This window comes from Podarcis vaucheri (genome assembly GCF_965113315.1).
Source record: "Podarcis vaucheri genome assembly, chromosome: 16".
NCBI classification, from domain to species: Eukaryota; Metazoa; Chordata; class Lepidosauria; order Squamata; family Lacertidae; genus Podarcis; species Podarcis vaucheri.
Window position 1 is genome coordinate 44285252 of NC_138754.1, and position 21985 is coordinate 44307236.

Here is a 21985-nt window from a genome sequence, read left to right on the forward strand (position 1 = left end):
CCAGGAAGAAAGAACCAGAGGGGACTCAGAGGGGAGCAGTTGGAGATCGGGACCAACGTCACCGCCAGAGAGTAGGAAAGAGGAAGAGCGCCAGGGAGCAAGCGCTGGCAGCTCGCAACAGGAGGGAGGGCACGAGTCAGGAGTGGCCACACCTTCATCGGGGAGCGAAGTGACGGTTAGACGGAAAGTGGAAGGTTGGGCGCGCGCGCCAAGTTCAAATGCACAGGAAGGTGGCGCAGTAGGCAGCCCGGAAAGGGAGCCAGGTCCTAAAGCCCGGCGCAAGGAGACAGAAGGGTCCGGGGGGTCAGCGTCAGAAGAATCCCGGAAGGAAGAGACCCAGGGGGGCAGAGGGACCCAGAGGAGAACTGTCAGGCGGAAAAGGTGGAGCAGGGCTAGGATATTAAGTTGGTGCGCAAGGGGTGGAGACTCAGACGGAGCTTCGCCGATCTAAGCATAAGACGTAGGGTTGCACGCAGCAGCTCGAGAATGGAGACTGTAACTCAATAAAGACTTTTATTTAACGACCGCTGCCCAGGTGTTCTATGGTGTCAGATGGTAAATATAGAGTGCTCACATTGGTAGACACTGGGCCTTTGCTATACAAGGCCTCCTCCTTGGGGTCCTCTACCTGGTTGTAGCCTAATTCCGCTAATTGAAAGTGGTTTAGACAAGTTCATGGAAAATAAGTTTACCATCAACACATTGCTTCCAGTATGGGAATCATGAGCAGGGAGAGTGCTGCTACTGCACTCATGTCCTGCTTGTAGACTGGCCACTGTGAAAACAGGATGCTGCACTAGATGGGCCGAGGGTAGGGGGGGAAACTATCTGTACCTGTTTGAGTTGTTCCCAAGATGGATTCAAACATGCATATTCAACCCAAGGTTGATGGAGGGAGGGGAATTGTCAAAACGGAGCCTCTCTTTCCCCTGCTAACTTTGCATGAGGAAAGGCCCTTACCATCCGACCAGCCTTGGTCCTGGCTGAGCTGTCCTCCGGCTCCAGACGTGACCTGCTCAATAATCCTCTGGAGGTGGTGCTTGAAGACGGCTGTTGTGAGCTCCTCAAAATCGCAGCCAAGGACTTCCGCTGCCTTGTTGGCCCACTCAAACTGCATGAACTGCTTCCTGCCAACTGAACAGAAAGGAGAGGAAGGGGCATATGCTCAGGAAGCCTTTGTTTTCCATGACGACTCCTTCTGGCTCACTTTTAATGCTTAAATTTGTGAATTCTGTGAGTTGTGAATGACAAATTATTTATTTGTAATTTACAATATGATATTGATATAATTCACATATGATAGCCATCTTCAAATATCTCAAGGGTGTCACATGGAAGAAGCGAACAAGCTTGTTTTCTACTGCTCCTGAGGGTAGGACTCAAAACAATGGCTTCAGGTTTCAAGAAAGGAGATTCCGACTAAACATCAGGAAGAACTTTCTGACAGTGAGAGTTGTTCATGATGTTGGATGATGGCCATCTGCCATGGATGCTTTAGCTGAGATTCCTGCATTGCTGGGGGTTGGACTGGATGACCCTCGGGGTCCCTTCCAACTCTACAATTCTATGATTCTATTTATTTCATATCTGTCAGAGCTGCTACCAGGTCCCAGCTCACATAGGACCACGCCACACAGCGTCCACTTTAAAAGAGTCTTTATTGAGTTACAGGTTTCATTTCCGAACTGCAGCGTGCAGCTCTACACCTTCTGCTCTAGGTCGGCGAAGACCCGTCTGAGTCCCCGCCTCTTGCACACCAGCTTAATACCCTAGCCTTGCTCCACCTCCTTCGCCTCTCCCTACGTCTCTGGGTCCTTCTGCCCCCCTGGGCCTCCTCCCTTCTACTCTCCTCTGACGCTGACCCCCCTGATCCTTCTGCCTCCTTGCGGCGGGCTTTAGGACCTGGCTCACTCTCCGGGCTGCTTACTGCTCCAGCTTCCGCTGCATTTGAACTTGGCGCGCGCGCCCAACTCTCTACTTTCCTCTTAACCGTTGCCTCGCTCTCTGAGGAGGGCGTGACCACCCCTGACTCGTGCCCTCCCTCCTGCTGACAGCCTCCGGAACCCGATGCCTGGCTACCTTCCTCCCTGCTGCTCTCAGTCTTGAGCGTGGGTCCCGACTTCCAGCTGCTGCCGCCCTCAGTTATGAGCGTGGGTCCCGACTTCCAGCTGCTGCTCTCTGAATCTCCTCTGTTCCCTTCCTCCTGGGGTGTCCCCCCGGATCCCCCCCTTGCTCTGCTCACTGGGGCTCCCTTTTGGGAGTCCTCTGACTCACTGCTTAGGCTTGGAGATCTCGGGTCGTCATCATCACTCATTCTCCCTTCGGCTTCCTCCCCCTCGCTCTCTGTTTCCACCCTTCTCTGCGTCTCTGCTTCTGAACCCCTGACATCCATCCCCCCCTCGAAGCCCCCCCTTCCCCCCTCCCCGCTGTCAGGTGTGGGTGCTGGGCGCTCCATCATCATGGGAGGGAATGCTGGATACAGGTCGCTCCCCGTGGGTGGCCGCCAACTGAAGACCTCCGAGTCTTCCCCCTCGCGGTCGTCGACGTTGACTTGTTGCTCTTCCATCTCTGTACCGCCGTGCTCGAACCCGAGGTCCTCCCCGAACACGTCCATGTCAGTCTCTGCGTCGGTCGCTCGACCTGGCATCTCCAGCCACTTCCTGCGCCATTGCTCCTCTGGTCGATCGTCCCACCAATACGAGTTGCCTGATGCCGAACCTGCCGGTGAACCTTCTGGGGAACGGGTGCTCCGTGCGGGTTCCCCTTCTGAGTCGAATCCATGGAACGTGCTGGAAGAAAGTGTGGGTGTGAACAACCAGTCGTCGAAGAAGCTCGCTGGCATGGGTTTGTGTGGGAAGAGGGCATGAAACTCGTCCTTGAGCAGGGGTTCCTCCAAAGCGTAGTCTGGTACCCAGCTATTGGCGCTGGCCCGGGTGCCCTCTCTGGCTAAGAGGTATTCGACTCCCTCTTCCCCCCATCTGGAGTCCAAAATCTCCGTGACCTCGTTGATGTGGTCCTGGTGCTTCACCTCCCGCGTCTCCGTCCGTTCCCGGAGCGGACTTGGCGCCGTCCCTGGCTCCTGGAACCTGTGAGGTGCCTTGTAGGGAGTGAGCACCGACCTGTGGAACACCGGATGCATTCTGGAACCCTCCGGCAGCGCCAGTCGGAAGGCTACCGGGTTGATCTGCGCTTCGACTTGGTACGGACCGATCTGCTTGTGCCCCAACTTCTTCTTGGCAAGTGACCTGGTCGGCACTGCGTGGGCTGCCAACCAGACCCAGTCTCCCACTTGGATCACTTCGCCAACCCGCCTGTGCTTGTCAGCTTGCACCTTGTAGGCGTGCTTAGCTAGCTCCAGCTTCCGCTGCATTTGAACTTGGCGCGCGCGCCCAACTCTCTACTTTCCTCTTAACCGTTGCCTCGCTCTCTGAGGAGGGCGTGACCACCCCTGACTCGTGCCCTCCCTCCTGCTGACAGCCTCCGGAACCCGATGCCTGGCTACCTTCCTCCCTGCTGCTCTCAGTCTTGAGCGTGGGTCCCGACTTCCAGCTGCTGCCGCCCTCAGTTATGAGCGTGGGTCCCGACTTCCAGCTGCTGCTCTCTGAATCTCCTCTGTTCCCTTCCTCCTGGGGTGTCCCCCCGGATCCCCCCCTTGCTCTGCTCACTGGGGCTCCCTTTTGGGAGTCCTCTGACTCACTGCTTAGGCTTGGAGATCTCGGGTCGTCATCATCACTCATTCTCCCTTCGGCTTCCTCCCCCTCGCTCTCTGTTTCCACCCTTCTCTGCGTCTCTGCTTCTGAACCCCTGACAATATCATTTATATATACACCACCCAATTGTAAGAAGAAAAAATGTCCAAGTGGTTTGCAAAAAGAATAAAACAGCAAAATCAATAACAGTTAAGAACAGCTACTGAAAACATTCAAATCATATTTAAGATCAAATATAAACCAACAACAGATTAAAAACACATGTCAGCATTCTACATATCCATGTAAGCTTGTTGAAACAAAACTGCTTTTAGCAGGTGCTGAAGAGCACAATGAAGATGCCTGCCTGGTGTCAAGAGGCAAGGAGTTCCCTAGGGTGGGTGCTGCCACACTAAGAAATCGATTACTCACAGCGGTACAGTGGTACCTCAGTTTATGAACTTAATCCATTCTGGAAGTCCATTCTTAAACTGAAACCATTCTTGAACCAAGGGACGCTTTCCCTAATGAGGCCTTCCGCCGCCCAGGAGGGCCCTTCTACTGTTCAGATTCCGTTCTTAGACCAAGGTAAAGTTCGCAAACTGAGACACTACTTCTGGTTTTGCGGAGTTTGCAAAACAAATAGTTCGTAAACAGGGCTGTTCTTAAACCGAGGTACCACTGTACATGTTTTAAGTGTCCCCTGTAACAAGGCCAGTTCTGCACATGGGCCTATGTGGCTAAGGGGATCAAGTTTGTAGTGTTGATGTATCCTGGGTGGGCTGTGTTTCCGTTAAGAGTGGCCAAAGAAATAGAGCACGGTAGCCAGAGGAAAAGAAAAGCAAAGCAAGTTCATGAGGCAGACTTTTTTTAAAGAGAGGGGGAGAGAAGGAAACGAATCAGGTCTGAAAATGAATGGCTGTTCACGTACAAAGTGCTGGCGGTAATTAGCTGCAGTTTGATGGCAGCCATTCATAAACGAGACAGAGAGCAGAATTAAACTGATGGTAGCAATTAGATTTCATTTCACCTCTGAGCGCCGCCTTTGATTTTGCCCTGCAGGAGTCATATTTCCATGCGCTGAAATGCAGCACAGCATTTGCTGGTGGCTTTGAAAGGGCACCTACAAAATAAGAGCCCACTCCCCTGCCTCCAGCTCTGCCCACTGCTCTCCCCTTTGGAAAGACTCTTTGTGGGATTGCCCTGAAGGCCTCCTGCAAGGAGCAGCCAATCCTGGAAAGAATGAGGCTACAGCCACCCAGCCACACCCCCACAAAACCAACTGGGTGAATATATTTCCAAGGAAATCGTTTATCCCCTGGGATAATCACTTCAACTTCATGTTTCCCAAAAAGGATCAATAGAGAGTCAAATTGCAGAATGAGCCAGTCTGCAAAGCTTCAGACTGATAAGTTGCAGAACCCACAAGCTGGCAGGAAACCAGGTCCTACATATGCAACTTGGAAGCTGGATAGAAAGGCAATGGAGCAAGGAGCAAGGTCTCTCACTGGGTTAAGTCTTATGACATGATGAAAAAAAGACAAGAAGGGAAAGAGCCACCCACATGCTGACCCGACAAACTGTCTGAAATGGTCAATCCCCTTTTCTCAGGACTAGCAGTCTCTAGCTAAACAAGGCAAAACAAAAACCTCAAACCCTACAATTCCAATTCCTTTCATTCCTCAGATTCCTTTCATTCTTTTTTTGGAGGGGGAAAACCATGATAGTTTAAGTATGTCCTCCTTTATGCATAAAAACATAAGTCTTTCATCTGTGGAAGGATTTGCATCACAGTCCTGGATTTGCATGAACTCAGGGCAGGGGAGCTAAAAAGAAGGCAATTCTTAAACAACAGCAGACTTTTGAACAATGCAGGGAAAGAGAGAGAGGAACTGTGAACATATGGGGGACTTGAAGGAGCTGTGGGGATTGTTGATGTGTGTGCAGCATCAGCTCTTGGGTTTTCTTCTTTTAATAGACTTGCAACAGAGTTTTGTTTTAATTGAGTATCTTTATTATTTACAACAAATTACACTGGTCAAATCCAAATATAAAATAACATACGTAATCCTTTCCTCTTCCAGCCATCCAGCCAGAGACCTAATGCTGACTCATGTTCATTTACATACTGACACTTGACACTCTGACCCTTATTGATCACATGCCCTTTATAAAGGCTCCTGTTGCTGGGTAGATTTTTCTATTGCCTAGCAACCTGTTTAAGACCAAGTTCTTTCTATTCTTTCTAGAATATTCCAACAGGGATATGGGGCATTAAAGGAGGCATGAGGAGATGGGGGCAGGGGTGAAACTATGCTTCATTTCACCTGGGTCAAAAACCCAGTTTGGCACCCCCTCCACAAACATTTGCGTACACACAGGTTGGGAGCCTCAATGGTGTTCCTCTGGGGCAAAAAAGAAAACAAAAAACCAGCTAGCCCCCCGTAGCTATGGATGGGGGCATTGGGTGAAGTGCAAATTGGGGGTTGGCAAGCGGGATGGGGAGTTTGGCAAGGGTGCAGGGTAGGTGGGGCTGGCAAACAATGCAAGCAGGAGCAGCAGGCTCCTTGACTCCAACAATCCTTACTGGAACATGTTCAAACCACTGGGCTCTTAATGCCAGCTACTGTCCTAGTAGGCTGGAGCGTGGAGCTAGACAGGTGGTGTTGCTCCAGCAATGAAGGCAGTCAGACCAGGGAGCTTATAGAGGAGCTGAAGCCAGGCCCTGATCCACGCAGAGGCTTCCATGCACTTCCACGTTAAAGCTTCTCCCTAGGTCCCCATCTCCACCTGCATGCACACGGAACTGGCCTCCTATTTGGTTGCATAAACAGGGATTTAGCCTTCAACCTAAGGATCTTGCGCCTAGAGGGGCACGTTCCTCATGTTGACTTCTGTACCACTTTTTTTCTTCATTAGGGCGAGGAGGAGCCAACATGGCGCCGAGGTAAGACGCTGTCAGGGGTTCAGAAGCAGAGACGCAGAGAAGGGTGGAAACAGAGAGCGAGGGGGAGGAAGCCGAAGGGAGAATGAGTGATGATGACGAACCGAGATCTCCAAGCCTAAGCAGTGAGTCAGAGGACTCCCAAAAGGGAGCCCCAGTGAGCAGAGCAAGGGGGGGATCCGGGGGGACACCCCAGGAGGAAGGGAACAGAGGAGATTCAGAGAGCAGCAGCTGGAAGTCGGGACCCACGCTCAAGACTGAGAGCAGCAGGGAGGAAGGCAGCCAGGCATCGGGTTCCGGAGGCCGTCAGCAGGAGGGAGGGCACGAGTCAGGGGTGGTCACGCCCTCCTCAGAGAGCGAGGCAACGGTCAAGAGGAAAGTAGAGAGTTGGGCGCGCGCGCCAAGTTCAAATGCAGCGGAAGCTGGAGCAGTAAGCAGCCCGGAGAGTGAGCCAGGTCCCAAAGCCCGCCGAAAGGAAGCGGAAGGATCAGGGGGGTCAGCGTCAGAGGAGAGTAGAAGGGAGGAGTCCCAGGGGGGCAGAAGGACCCAGAGACGTAGGGAGAGGCGAAGGAGGTGGAGCAAGGCTAGGGTATTAAGCTGGTGTGCAAGAGGCGGGGACTCAGATGGGTCTTCGCCGACCTAGGGCAGAAGGTGTAGAGCTGCACGCTGCAGTTCGGAAATGAAACCTGTAACTCAATAAAGACTCTTTTAAAGTGGACGCTGTGTGGCGTGGTCCTATGTGAGCTGGGACCTGGTAGCAGCTCTGACAGTAAGACCCATCTCACCAAAGCTTCAGAAACCTGAAACCTCGCAGCGGGAGCAGAAGCCGCTAGGGGAGGAAGAGGGGTGTCTGTAAGCAAGCTCACAAAGGTTAGCAAGATGACGGAAGAACAGAGGATCTCCGCGCTGCAAGAGGCAGTGACCCAGTTGTCCTCAGAGGTATTGGCTTCCAAGAAACGGGAGGAGGAGACTACAGCCGCCTACAGAGACCTACACGCCAGGTTTGAAATGCTTGTTAAGCAAGGGCAACCGGGACCCAGACCGGAGGGCGTGGGATTGGCACGGAGAGCAGGAGGGCTTGTGGCTCACTTCGATGGGACTTTGCAACAGTACCCTAATTTTAGAGCAGACGTAATGTGCGCACTGCAACTGCTGGCAAAAGACTTTAGAGATGAGGAAGAGAAGGTGGGGTTCATATTGTCCCATTTGCATGGGGATGCCAAAGCCTGGCTGCGCAATTTGTGGAGGGATAAAGATCCGGCGCTTCAGAATGCAGATGCCTTTATCAAAGCGATGGATGCGTGTTTTTTGTCTACTATTGATGTGGATCTTGCCAGACGGGAGATTCATGGACTAAAACAAGGGAGGGCGAGCGTCCGGCAGTATCACGCCCGATTTTTTGCGCTGGTCAGTGCTTTAGAATGGGATCGGGATTCGCCCCCTGTCAGAGACCTCTTCTGGGAGGGTCTAAGTTCTGCGGTTAAGGATGAAATTGCAAGGGGGGAGAGGCCCCGAAGCACGCAGGAGGTGGTCCAAAGGGCGCTGACTGTGGGGGTGAGGCTGGAAGAACGTCCATGGTGCAGAGATGAAGGACGTGGAGGGCGCGAAGCAGCGAGAAGTTTCTCTTTCGTTCCGAGGGAAGCAGCGCGTGCGCAATCCACACCTCCGCCAGGAGGGGGAGGGGAACCGATGGAGGTTGGAGGTGCAAGGGCTCAGTCAGCAGCCAGAGCCCTAGCACCGGTAGCAGTGAAAGCGAAGCCTCCTAGAGGGAACAGGAAGTGTTACATCTGCGAGGATCCAGGCCATTTGGCGAAGGAGTGTCCCCGGAGGTTCCACAAGCACACTGCAGCCTCAGCAATGGTGACTGCAGCAACGCAGCAAGGAGAACCACAGCAGGGAAACGACGATGTCTGGCTGGAGACGGAGGCACTGGGGCCCAGCCAGACGCATCTGTGAAGCAGTCCCCAGCGATATTGCAACCCACGGATCCCCTCCCACCCAAACCAGTAGTGCAGCTCACAGCATCTCTCCAGCTACCCGACGGCGTCACTATCGAAGTGCCGCTTTCTGTGGATTCTGGAAGCAACGCAGACTTTATAGCGCAGAGCTTTGTGGAGCAGCACGCTATACAGCTATTGCCTGCCACTCTGCCCCTGCAAGTCGTCACAGTGGATGGCAGAGAGTTGCTAGGGGGGCAGGTGGTGAAGCAGACGCCACCGATGGTGATGCGCCTTGGCAACCACAGGGAAGTCATCAGTTTTAATGTCACCCAACTGTCGGACACGCCCATTGTGTTGGGCATGAGTTGGCTGGACAGGCACAGTCCGACACTGGCTTGGTACCAGAGACAACTGATCTTCGGCTCCTCTTATTGCGCAGAACACTGCATCCTGCCCCGACGGGAGGGAGAGGAGGAGGAATCACAACTGCAGTTGGGAACGTTGCAAGCGGTCCCCCACAAATACGCGAGCTTTTTGGAGGTCTTCTGCGAGAAGGAGGCGGACAAGCTACCCCCTCACCGGCCATATGACTGCAAGATTGACCTCCTACCGGGGGCGACGCTGCCGAAGGGGCGGCTATACTCCATGTCTGAAGATGAAATGCAGGAACTCAAACAGTTCATCGAGCATAATCTGGAGCGTGGCTTCATCAGAGAGTCCAAGGCAGTGGGGGGCAGTCCCGTTTTCTTCGTGAAAAAGAAAGACACGCCCCAAAAAAGACTAGTTGTGGACTACCGCCTTTTGAACCAGATGACCAAACCGTCTGATTACCCCATGCCCAGGATTGACGACCTCCTCGCGACGGTGCGCAAGGGACGCGTGTTCACCAAGTTGGACCTGCGAGGGGCGTACAATCTCATCCGCATGCGGGAGGGCGATGAGTGGAAGACGGCCATGTTCACACCGCTGGGCACCTACGAATACAGAGTTATGCCCTTTGGATTACAAAATGGCTCTCACTGTTTTCAAGCTTTTATGCATCACGTGTTGGAGGGACTCCTCTACAAGACATGCGTCTGCTTCCTGGATGACATCCTGATTTTCTCTGACTCGCAGCAAGCTCACGACCGAGACGTGAGGGAGGTGCTCAGCAGGTTGCAACAACATAGACTGTACGCCAAGCTGGAGAAGTGCCAGTTCGACACGACGGAGGTAGATTTCCTGGGATACAAGTTGTCGGACAAGGGGATAGCCATGGACAGCACCAAGGTTCGTGCGGTATTGGATTGGAAGAGCCCGCGCAACCGGAAGGAGGTCCAGCGGTTTGTCGGCTTCGCCAACTTCTATCGCAAGTTTATCAAGGGGTTCGCGATGCAGACGGCAGCAATTACGGACACGCTCAGCTCCAAAAAAAAGAAATTCATCTGGACGGAGCAGGCGGAACAGTCCTTTCAAGCGCTCAAGCATCTCTTCGCATCGGAGAAGCAACTGCTGCATATCGACCCCAGTAAACCGTTGAGGGTAGAGACAGACGCGTCAGACAGAGCCGTGGGAGCTGTCCTGCTGCAGCGAGACCCGCAGGGGGTGTGGCGGCCGGGAGCGTTCTACTCCAGAAAGCTCAGCAAGTCGGAGCAGAACTACACCATCTGGGACAGGGAGTTGCTGGCCATTCATGCAGCTTTCAAGGCGTGGAGGCACTTCCTAATCGGCGCCAAGCACACGGTGCAGGTCTGCACGGACCACAAGAATCTGGAGCACTGGCGCACGGCTCAGTTCCTGAACCAGAGGCAGATACGTTGGGCGGAGTTCTTTGCTGACTTCAATTTCCGAATAGAGTACGTCCCAGGCGACACCAACATCATGGCGGATGCACTGTCCCGAAAACCGCAATACCTAGAAGAGGTGACGCCAGCGGCGGCCATGCACATCTTCGCACCGACGGCGTGGGCGTGTGCCTCAGCTACAGTAGACCTGGATGCGGTGCGACGTGCATTGCGGGACGACTCATTCGCGCAAGACAAGATGGCGGAACTGCTCAGAGGCACGGCTACCACGGACGAGTTCCAGGTGCGGGACGGCTTGCTCCTACGCAAAGGGGCTGTCTATGTACCAGGAGACGACCTTCGCGCCAAGGTACTGCAACAGTTGCACGACGCACCCACGGCCGGTCACTTTGGCACAGAGAAAACGATGGAATTAGTCGCGAGAGACTTCTGGTGGCCCAGGCTGAGAGGAGAGGTCGCGGACTACGTCGCGAGGTGCGACACCTGCCAGAGGGCCAAGCCGGTACACAGACCACCGGCGGGACTGTTAGAACCGCTGCAAACACCGTTTGAACCGTGGGAGAGGGTGGCCCTGGACTTTGTGACGGATTTACCCAGCTCGAGAGGCAAGACAGCTGTGCTAGTGGTGGTGGACTTGTTCACCAAGATGGCACATTTCATTCCGTGTGCGAAGGTGGCCACGGCGGAACAAACCGCCAAACTGTTCATAGATCACGTGTTCAAAGTGCATGGCCTGCCACGGTCTATCCTGTCCGACCGCGGACGCCAGTTCATCTCGTCTTTCTGGCAGAAGCTGATGGGTTTTCTAAATGTCAAGGTCAATCTGGCATCAGCAAGACACCCGCAGACCAACGGGCAAGCAGAGAGGGTCAATGCCATCATGCAGCAGTACCTGAGATGCTATGCCAATCAACAGCCTGCGACGTGGGTGGATTACCTGCCGCTAGCCGAGTTCGCTTACAACAACACGAAGCACGTGTCCACAGGAGTGACGCCGTTCTTTGCCAACAATGGGAGGAATCCCAGAACCTTCCCGGGACTGGAGAGAGTGGGGGAAGGAGAACCACAGACGGCGGACGCGTTCGCGTCAGAGCTGCAGGCGGTCCACGATCAACTCAGACGGCAGCTGGAGCTAGCTAAGCACGCCTACAAGGTGCAAGCTGACAAGCACAGGCGGGTTGGCGAAGTGATCCAAGTGGGAGACTGGGTCTGGTTGGCAGCCCACGCAGTGCCGACCAGGTCACTTGCCAAGAAGAAGTTGGGGCACAAGCAGATCGGTCCGTACCAAGTCGAAGCGCAGATCAACCCGGTAGCCTTCCGACTGGCGCTGCCGGAGGGTTCCAGAATGCATCCGGTGTTCCACAGGTCGGTGCTCACTCCCTACAAGGCACCTCACAGGTTCCAGGAGCCAGGGACGGCGCCAAGTCCGCTCCGGGAACGGACGGAGACGCGGGAGGTGAAGCACCAGGACCACATCAACGAGGTCACGGAGATTTTGGACTCCAGATGGGGGGAAGAGGGAGTCGAATACCTCTTAGCCAGAGAGGGCACCCGGGCCAGTGCCAATAGCTGGGTACCAGACTACGCTTTGGAGGAACCCCTGCTCAAGGACGAGTTTCATGCCCTCTTCCCACACAAACCCATGCCAGCGAGCTTCTTCGACGACTGGTTGTTCACACCCACACTTTCTTCCAGCACGTTCCATGGATTCGACTCAGAAGGGGAACCCGCACGGAGCACCCGTTCCCCAGAAGGTTCACCGGCAGGTTCGGCATCAGGCAACTCGTATTGGTGGGACGATCGACCAGAGGAGCAATGGCGCAGGAAGTGGCTGGAGAGGCCAGGTCGAGCGACCGACGCAGAGACTGACATGGACGTGTTCGGGGAGGACCTCGGGTTCGAGCACGGCGGTACAGAGATGGAAGAGCAACAAGTCAACGTCGACGACCGCGAGGGGGAAGACTCGGAGGTCTTCAGTTGGCGGCCACCCACGGGGAGCGACCTGTATCCAGCATTCCCTCCCATGATGATGGAGCGCCCAGCACCCACACCTGACAGCGGGGAGGGGGGAAGGGGGGGCTTCGAGGGGGGGATGGATGTCAGGGGTTCAGAAGCAGAGACGCAGAGAAGGGTGGAAACAGAGAGCGAGGGGGAGGAAGCCGAAGGGAGAATGAGTGATGATGACGAACCGAGATCTCCAAGCCTAAGCAGTGAGTCAGAGGACTCCCAAAAGGGAGCCCCAGTGAGCAGAGCAAGGGGGGGATCCGGGGGGACACCCCAGGAGGAAGGGAACAGAGGAGATTCAGAGAGCAGCAGCTGGAAGTCGGGACCCACGCTCAAGACTGAGAGCAGCAGGGAGGAAGGCAGCCAGGCATCGGGTTCCGGAGGCCGTCAGCAGGAGGGAGGGCACGAGTCAGGGGTGGTCACGCCCTCCTCAGAGAGCGAGGCAACGGTCAAGAGGAAAGTAGAGAGTTGGGCGCGCGCGCCAAGTTCAAATGCAGCGGAAGCTGGAGCAGTAAGCAGCCCGGAGAGTGAGCCAGGTCCCAAAGCCCGCCGAAAGGAAGCGGAAGGATCAGGGGGGTCAGCGTCAGAGGAGAGTAGAAGGGAGGAGTCCCAGGGGGGCAGAAGGACCCAGAGACGTAGGGAGAGGCGAAGGAGGTGGAGCAAGGCTAGGGTATTAAGCTGGTGTGCAAGAGGCGGGGACTCAGATGGGTCTTCGCCGACCTAGGGCAGAAGGTGTAGAGCTGCACGCTGCAGTTCGGAAATGAAACCTGTAACTCAATAAAGACTCTTTTAAAGTGGACGCTGTGTGGCGTGGTCCTATGTGAGCTGGGACCTGGTAGCAGCTCTGACAGACGCGCTTACCGGTGCTCTTCGGACTTCTTTTAATCTTTACACACACCCACACACACAAAAAAAGAGGACACAGAATTGCAAACAATTTTCATGTGCTAATTTATATGTATAGATCAAGGAGAAAGTCAGCTCAGCTCACATTTCAAGACAACCAAAATTTACACATATCCAAACTTTGTGATGCAGTTCTCCAGCCAACCAACATTTACAACAACAAAAATGCAAATATTAGGGGGAAAATGTGTATAGAAATGAATATATTTGTGAAAGTAATACACAAATGTGCCTTGTATTTGGGGAAATTGCTTGCAAAACTGTATAGTATTAGTCAAAACTGCATACAAAAATGTGTTTATTGGGAAACATTAATGTGAACATTCTGATGAATTTTTCAAAAAGAATTTTCCAAAAAGAAAATCACAAATTGCTGTGGAAATGTGGAAGACAATTTAAGTTTGGAAAAATGAGAAACTGAAAGAACCAAAAGTAGCACATCTTTCCATCACTAGTAAAGATGCAGATTTTAAAAATCCATGATCATTGAAATAGAAATGCAAAACACCTCAGCATGGTCAAGGAGCCTGTGCCCAGGGAACCAGGGTGCCTGCTCAGGCTGCCTTCTAAGTGCCAGCCATGGAAGCTCAACCACAAGTCACTGCCACCACTCAACTTTCCCTTCTTAGGGTCCTTTAAACTGGCCAGTGACAGGTCAGTTGTTCACACATCATTGTGAACTCTTTGATCAACTGTTATGGAGCAGAAAGGGGGGGTCATGTTTGTAATCCATTCCCATTCCCATAAAGCCTGTGGAGGGTTCGAGGCGATGACCTCGAGGGCACTCCAACCCCTCCATTGTGTCGCACCAAGCACCACACAAAACTCAAGCCCCGAAATAAAAGTGCCCCTTTCCTCCCTGCGCCCCTAGACTATATAAACTAAGACCCTATTGTTCTCTAATCATCGGTACATAAAATGTGCCTTTCAATACATGCTCCGCTCTGCATGTTTCCCCCCTCCTTTGCCCATATGTTAATCCTGTATAACCCACCCCTTTCCTGATGTAATCATGATGTAGCAATGATGTAGTGATGACGCTTTTGAACTGTATCTGGGGTAAAGGTGGGAAGTTTTAAAAGTTCTTGACACTGCATCAATCTTACTTTGAACCTGTTGCGCAATAAACGTGGATCTTCTCTAAATTGCTCCGGTCTCTGGCTGCGCTCCTTTTGTTCCACAGGGACCCGCAGACTCAGTCCAACGAGCTAGGTGGCAGAGCAGCCTCGCACCTAGATTTTCCATAACAGTTTGGTGCCCAATGTGGGGCTGCGGTTCTCCCGTGTTGCTGACCGGGAGCCCTGAAGTCTTCAGCCGGCACCGGGCCGTTTTGCCTGGGAAGATCCCTCTGGACCCCTGGCCATCTTCAGGGCGGTAATCGACCAGCCTCAAGGGGTTCAGCCGGGGAGCAAAGAGAGATCCGGCCGGCTTATTCAACGATCCCGGGATCACAGCTGAAGGCATGTGAGTATAAGTTAAAATCCAGTGCACTGGTGGGAAGGGGGGTGGTAATCTCCTGGCAACTTAATTCTCTGTCCTCTTATCTACCGTTCTTTCTTACCTTCCTCTTGGTCCGGTTAGTAAGAGAGACAGAGGACCACTGCTTGACCCAAAACGGGGGTTCTGAGCTCTATCTCTTTGTCTTAAACACTCCAGCCAGCCGCACCAATCAAGAGCCCGGAAGTAAGACGGAGAGGACCGGCTTAAACACCCACCTCACCGCAACGGGCATCTCATTGAAAGCAAGGGGTTGGAGCTCTTTTTCCGATCTTCCAGCCAGCCGCCCAGGGGGCTGGAAGGGACTATCTTTCTATCCTTACCACAGCTGCACCAGTCGTGCCACATAACACGTGTATCGTGCGTGAGCCCGCTTCTGAAAGCAAGGGGGATATTCCGGTTCAAAAACTCTATCCAGGGGTCGCCTGAGCTGGCACCACACTGCATAACATCCCTTTTCCTCAAGTTTGTGATGATAGGTAGGAGGTTGCCAGGAGGGATAGCCTAGGAGGAACTGGGCAGGATTTGGCAGACTGAGGAAACAGGATTTGGCAGAGTGAGGAATAAGAAAAAGGAAAGGACAAGTGCCAAGGGTCTGGGGAGGAAACCAGATAGCTAGGGCTCAAAAAAAAAAAACCACTAAATTGTTAGGCAACGGAAGATAGAAGAATCAGAAAAACCCCTGTATAGGTTACCCGAAATCCTTACCAACCCCCTTTTCTTTCTCCCCTCTTTATCCCAGACACGCGGGAACTAAGAAAATGGGTACCCAGGCTTCCAAAAATGAGCAGGCTTCCTCTGGAAGGAAGGCTTCACGGAAGACAACCCAGTCCCAGAGGGACCCTGTCTCCTCTCCTTGAATTTGTCTTAACCTACTGGAAGTCAATACCAGGCCATAAAGTATTGTCCAGACAGAAGTTGGAGGACCTCTGCAGAGAATCCTGGTCTGCCGGTACAGCCTCCGTGAAACCTGAGTTGCGCTGGCCGCTGGGGGGTTCTTTTAATGAAGACCGTTTAAACAATCTAAGAAAGCACTTGATGGAAGAGAAGCCCCGTCAGCTAGAATACCTAACCGCCTTCAAGGCTGTTAGGGGATTACCTTGGGCTCCTCGTGGAGCCCCCTCTTTGCAGCTGCCCCTGCTAAAGCCCGGAAAACAGCCCTTGCTCCCCCTACGAGGGACACCCCACAGATGATTTTATCGAACAAACCCTGATTCCCTTCTATTACCAAGGGGTAACACCATCTGCCCCAAATAATGACTCAGATACGGACATGGAATCAAGGGGGGGAGCGGGGGGCGGCACTAGCCAAATACTCACTCGCCAGCAAGCCAAGGCAAAAAAGGGCGCCACGCCAGAGAACCTCATTCAGTTAGAAGAACCAGTAGAGCCACTGGGAACCTCTAGCCAAGCAGTGGTTCAGATGCCTTTAAGGGCTCTACCGATCCCACCTCTAGAGCCCAATGGACACCCCCCCAATGGTATACACGCACCAACCCAATTATACTGCAGACCTAGTCACATGGTCGAACCAAATGCCCTCCTTGAGAGATGACCCAGACAAGTGCCACCATCAAGTTAGTGCCATCTTCTCAACCCACAAACCCACCTGGCCAGACGTTCATGTACTTCTAAACACCCTCTTTAATGAAGCTGAGAAAGCAGACATTCCAACCAAAGCGGGAGAGGCGCTAGAACTCCCAGACTATCAGGCAAACCGGCCCGCAGGGGCAGAAGCACTCATGACCCAAGTTTTACAGAATGAGCCAACTTGAGACTACAACACCACTGACGGGATCTGGTGTTTAAATTTGTTCAAAAAGGCCATATTAGGCGGAATAAAGCTGCTGGTCATTACATTGTCAATTGGACCAAAGTCCAATCCGTCCTACAAGGACCAAACAAACATCCCTCGGACTATCATACCAGGCTTGTATCCACTATTAAAACATGGGGAGGAATAGACCCGGAGAACTCCCAGCATGAAGTCATTGTAAAGGGCTTCTTCAAAGATCAAGCCAACCCAGATATTAGAAAAGCTCTCAACCTCCAAATTGGCTATGAAGGGAAAAGTATAAGCGAGATTCAGTCGATAGCCAAGTCTGTCTATAACACCCAGGATGAGAGAAAGTGGAAAGAATCTAGGCAAGAGAGCGAACATGTGCTGGCCCTGAGCATGGAACCCAACCCCTACTGGGGTAGGGGCACCGGGAGAGGAAGAGGGTCCCAGGGAGGAGGACCCCCTAGCGCACTCAGACCATGGGGCCCCACTACAGGAGGATGCTATAATTGCCAAGAAGAAGGGCACATAAAAAGTTCTGCCCATACCTCAACACAGGAGCCTATGGAGGACAGGAATTCAGGTCTCCTTATGAGAGAAATAACAGCTATGCCCCTTTCCCAACCCGTCCTAATACAACCCAGGGATATGGGGGCCAACCTACTGCATCCTATGGTCTGCAAGCACCTCCACTCCCACCACCCCAGAATCACCGGCCCCAACAGAACATGAGATCTCAAATGGCCACCTTAAATCCACCCAACTCCCATCAGACCAACGCTACTGCTCCACCCATGCACCCACCAGAATACCCACCACCTCCTCGTGACATAATAATAATAATAATAATAATAATAATAATAATAATAATAATAAAAATTTATTTATATCCCGCCCTCCCCAGCCGAAGCCGGGCTCAGGGCGGCTAACAACAATAAAACAGTATAAAAGTATAACATAAACAACACTCTAAAATCATTCATTGTAAAATTAATTAATTCAGGCCACTGGCAACCATTGGGCCAGAGCTCCGCGAAGATTGCCGAGGGAGGGAGTCAGGCTGTGCCCTGGCCAAAGGCCTGGTGGAACAGCTCTGTCTTGCAGGCCCTGCGGAAAGATGTCAAGTCCCGCAGGGCCCTGGTCTCTTGTGACAGAGTGTTCCACCAGATCGGAGCCACAGCCGAAAAAGCCCTGGCTCTAGTTGAGGCCAGCCTAACTTCTCTGTGGCCTGGGACCTTCAAGATGTTTTTATTTGAAGACCGTAGGTTTCTCTGTGGGGCATACCAGGAGAGGCGGTCCCGTAGGTACGAGGGTCCTAGGCCGTATAGGGCTTTAAAGGTTAAAACCAGCACCTTAAATCTGATCCTGTACTCCACCAGGAGCCAGGGCAGCTGGTGTAGCACCGGGTGAATGTGATCTCGCAGCGAAGACCTCGTAAGGAGTCTCGCTGCAGCATTCTGCACCCGCTGGAGTTTCTGGGTCAGTCTCAAGGGCAGCCCCACGTAGAGTGAGTTACAGTAATCCAATCTGGAGGTGACCGTCGCGTGGATCACAGTGGCTAGGTCAGGGCGAGAGAGGTAAGGAGCCAACTGCTTAGCTTGGCGGAGATGGAAAAATGCCGCCTTTGTTATAGCTGCAATCTGCGCCTCCATGGAAAGGGAGGCGTCGAAGATTACACCCAAACTCTTAACAGACGGTGCTGGCACTAATTGCGCCCCCGCAAGAGATGGGAGTTGCCCCCCCCAATCCCATATTGCCCCGTCCTAGCCACAGGACCTCTGTCTTCGAAGGATTTAGCTTCAACCGGCTCCCACGTAACCATCCAGCCACAGCTTCCAAACATCTGGTCAGTGTGTCTGGGGCCGAGTCAGGATGGCCATCCATCAACAGATAGAGTTGGGTGTCATCAGCATACTGATGGCAGCCCAGCCCAAAACTCCGAACAAGCTGGGCGAGGGGGCGCATAAAGATGTTGAAAAGCATCGGGGAGAGTATCGCACCCTGAGGTACTCCACACACCAAGGAGTGGCGCGGTGACAATTCCCCCCCAAGCGCCACTCTCTGTCCCCGACCAGAGAGAAACGAGCACAGCCATTGAAGGACTGTGCCCTGGATCCCCATGTCGGCAAGGCGGTGGTCCAGAAGTTCGTGATCGACCATGTCGAAAGCTGCTGATAGATCTAGAAGAATCAGCAGCCCCGACCCGCCTCGATCCAGCTGTCTACGAAGATCATCTGTTAGGGCGACCAGAGCCGTCTCGGTCCCATGACCAGCGCGGAAGCCGGACTGGAATGGATCCAAAGCCGATGTTTCATCCAGAAACCCACCAAGCTGTTCGGCAACCGCTCTCTCAATCACCTTACCCAGGAACGGAAGATTCGAAACCGGGCGGTAATTGGATAGATCTAAAGGATCTAATGATGTTTTCTTTAAGAGCGGGCGCACCACTGCCTCCTTCAGTTCCCCTGGGAATGTCCCCGTGCCAAGGGACAAATTGATGATATCCCCCAGGGGGGCCCACACCTCGTCTGGACAGGCTCTAATCAGCCAAGACGGGCACAGGTCGAGAGGACAGGTGGTGGGCTTTCTAGCTCGGAGGAGTCTGTCCACATCGGCTAGGGATATCCGGTCGAAGTGGTCCAATACTGGACCCGAGGACAGTCGAGGGGCCTCCAGTTCCTTTATTGTATCCAAATTGGCAGGGAGGTCATGGCGGAGCAACAAGACCTTCTCCGCAAAAAAGCTCGCAAATGCCTCACAGCTAAGTGTCAAATTGTTATTTAAATTTGGCTGTCCCACAAGGGACGTTAAAGACCTGATTATACTAAATCGAAACAAACTGGGAGAGCCCTAGTGTCGCCATGGAAGACACCAGGTCCAGAGCCTGTGAGGAGGGAGTGGCATCAGCATGGATGTTAAAGTCCCCCAATACCAATAGGTTAGGGAACTCCAAGGCCCAGCCGGCCACTGCCTCCAATAGGCCTAACAGGGTGGCTGCTGGTGCGCTAGGTGGCCGGTACACCAGCCAGACAACCAAGTTCTCCTCGGAGCCCCACACTAGGCCAACACATTCAATGCCGGGGATCGATGGCGATGGTAGAGCCCTGAAAGGACAATCTTCCCGGATTAATAATGCCACCCCTCCCCCCCCCGGCCCACAGTCCGTGACTGGTGGAGGACGGAAAAACCCGGGGGCGCCATCTCTCGTAAGGTAACTGTTGCCCCTTTGTGCACCCAGGTCTCTGTCACACAAGCCAGGTTGACCCCCTGCGAGATAAAGAAATCTCGCAGGGTGGCGGTTTTATTGCCTATAGACCTGGCATTGCACAGCACCAGTGACGGAGGTGAGTAATCCTTGCTCACCCTACCCTCGTCCCTCGGGATGGGGCAGATTGGAAAGGGTACGAGCGTATCCATATCTCGATCCCCTTCGCCTATAACATCTGCCCCCACCGCCATACCTCCCTCGCCCCTCCACGGTAGCAATCCCAGGCCTCATAGTGGCCTCCATTGATGGCAATTAATGTTATTCTTTCGCAGCCTAAAACAATAAAACCTTAAAACAATAAAACAAAACAAAAACAACCCAGAAAGCAATAAAACAATACAAATAAAACTGCAAAAATTACAAATTCATCAAAATCTAACAAATTCCCAAGCCCACCCAAACATCCATCCCTTATTGACAATTAAGCCTTATTGACAATTAAGAGGGGATCCCGACCAAACCCAAGCCATCTGCCCCGTCCTTGCGCTATCACCGGAAGACCCCATTTGCATGATTGAAATAGACAGGCATCCCTATGAACATTTACTAGATACAGGAGCCACGTATTCAACTTTAGCAAATAGCCACCTGGAACCTGGATCAGAGACCAGAAAGGTCATGGGGCTGGACGGGATACCCCACACTTGTCCGCTCTTCCACCCAGCTAAGGTCAGTCCCTTGCTGGCGGAACACACCTTACTCTTAACTAGCAGCCCAGTAAACCTCCTTGGCAGAGACTTACTTTGCAAATTAAATGCCACAATAAAGTGTTCGGGAGATGGCATATATCTATACATGCCTGAAGAGTCCGTTCCCACCTTCCAAGGAATAATGCAAGATGCTAAATTGGAACGCCAATTTCCAGACCTCCCTCCTGATCTAGAGAATGAAATGCCCCCTTGGCTATGGGGTACTGAGTCCACTTCAGTAGGACTTCTAAAATTGGCTACCCTGGTTAAGATTACTTACAGAACAGACCTTCCTTTCCCTTGCACTAAACAATACCCTTTACCAAAAGAAGCCATAGAAGGATTGACGCCTATGATTGAGGTTTTCCTTGAAAAGGGGATTCTGGTTCCTTGCGCGTCACCCTGTAACACCCCCGTACTCCCCATCAAAAAACCTTTGGGGGAAGGGGCCCCAGTTTGTTACTGTTTTGTTCAGGACCTGAGACTCGTCAACCAATTTGTGATACCACACCACCCAGTAGTGGGCAACCCAAATTCCCTTCTAAATGCAATCCCGGCAGGAACTACATGGTACAGAGCTGCAGATCTATGCTCTGCATTCTTCAGTCTCCCTCTAGCCCCTGAGAGTCAATTCCTCTTCGCCTTCACCTGGGGACCTAGTCAACTAACCTGGACCAGACTACCCCAGGGTTATGCGGAATCGCCCGCTATATTTTCAAGTCTCCAGGGCCAGATGAACTGCATCCAAGAGTATTAAAAGAACTGACAGATGTGATCTCAGAACCACTGGCAGTCATCTTTGAGAATTCCTGGAGAACAGGCGAAGTCCCGGCAGACTGGAGGAGGGCAAATGTTGTCCCTATTTTCAAAAAGGGGAAAAGAGAGGACCCAAATAATTACCGCCCAGTCAGTCTGACATCAATAGCAGGGAAGATTCTGGAGCAGATCATTAAGCAAACAGTCTGTGAGCACCTAGAAAGGAATGCTGTGATCACCAATAGTCAGCATGGATTTCTGAAAAATAAGTCATGTCAGACTAACCTGATCTCGTTTTTTGACAGAATTACAAGCCTGGTAGATGAAGGGAACGCAGTGGATGTAGCCTACCTTGATTTCAGCAAGGCATTTGACAAGGTGCCCCATGATATTCTTGTAAAGAAGCTGGTAAAATGCGGTCTTGACTATGCTACCACTCAGTGGATTTGTAACTGGCTGACTGACCGAACCCAAAGGGTGCTCATCAATGGTTCCTCTTCATCCTGGAGAAGAGTGACTAGTGGGGTGCCACAGGGTTCTGTCTTGAACTTTATCAACGACTTGGATGATGGACTCAAGGGCATCCTGATCAAATTTGCAGATGACACCAAACTGGGAGGGGTGGCTAACACCCCAGAGGACAGGATCACACTTCAAAACGACCTTGACAGATTAGAGAACTGGGCAAAAATAAACAAGATGAATTTTAACAGGGAGAAATGTAAAGT

At 52.6% G+C, this 21985-nt stretch overlaps 1 protein-coding gene across 1 annotated transcript in view; it reads right to left on the reverse strand.

Annotated features, from left to right (window-relative positions):
- MYO18B (myosin XVIIIB) overlaps positions 1-21985 on the reverse strand; it is a 330944-nt gene that overhangs the window by 221749 nt on the left and 87210 nt on the right. The window contains exon 13 of the mRNA XM_082204380.1: positions 961-1134. Within this exon, the coding sequence (XP_082060506.1) occupies positions 961-1134 (174 nt within the window). The remainder of the gene's footprint in view (positions 1-960; positions 1135-21985) is intronic.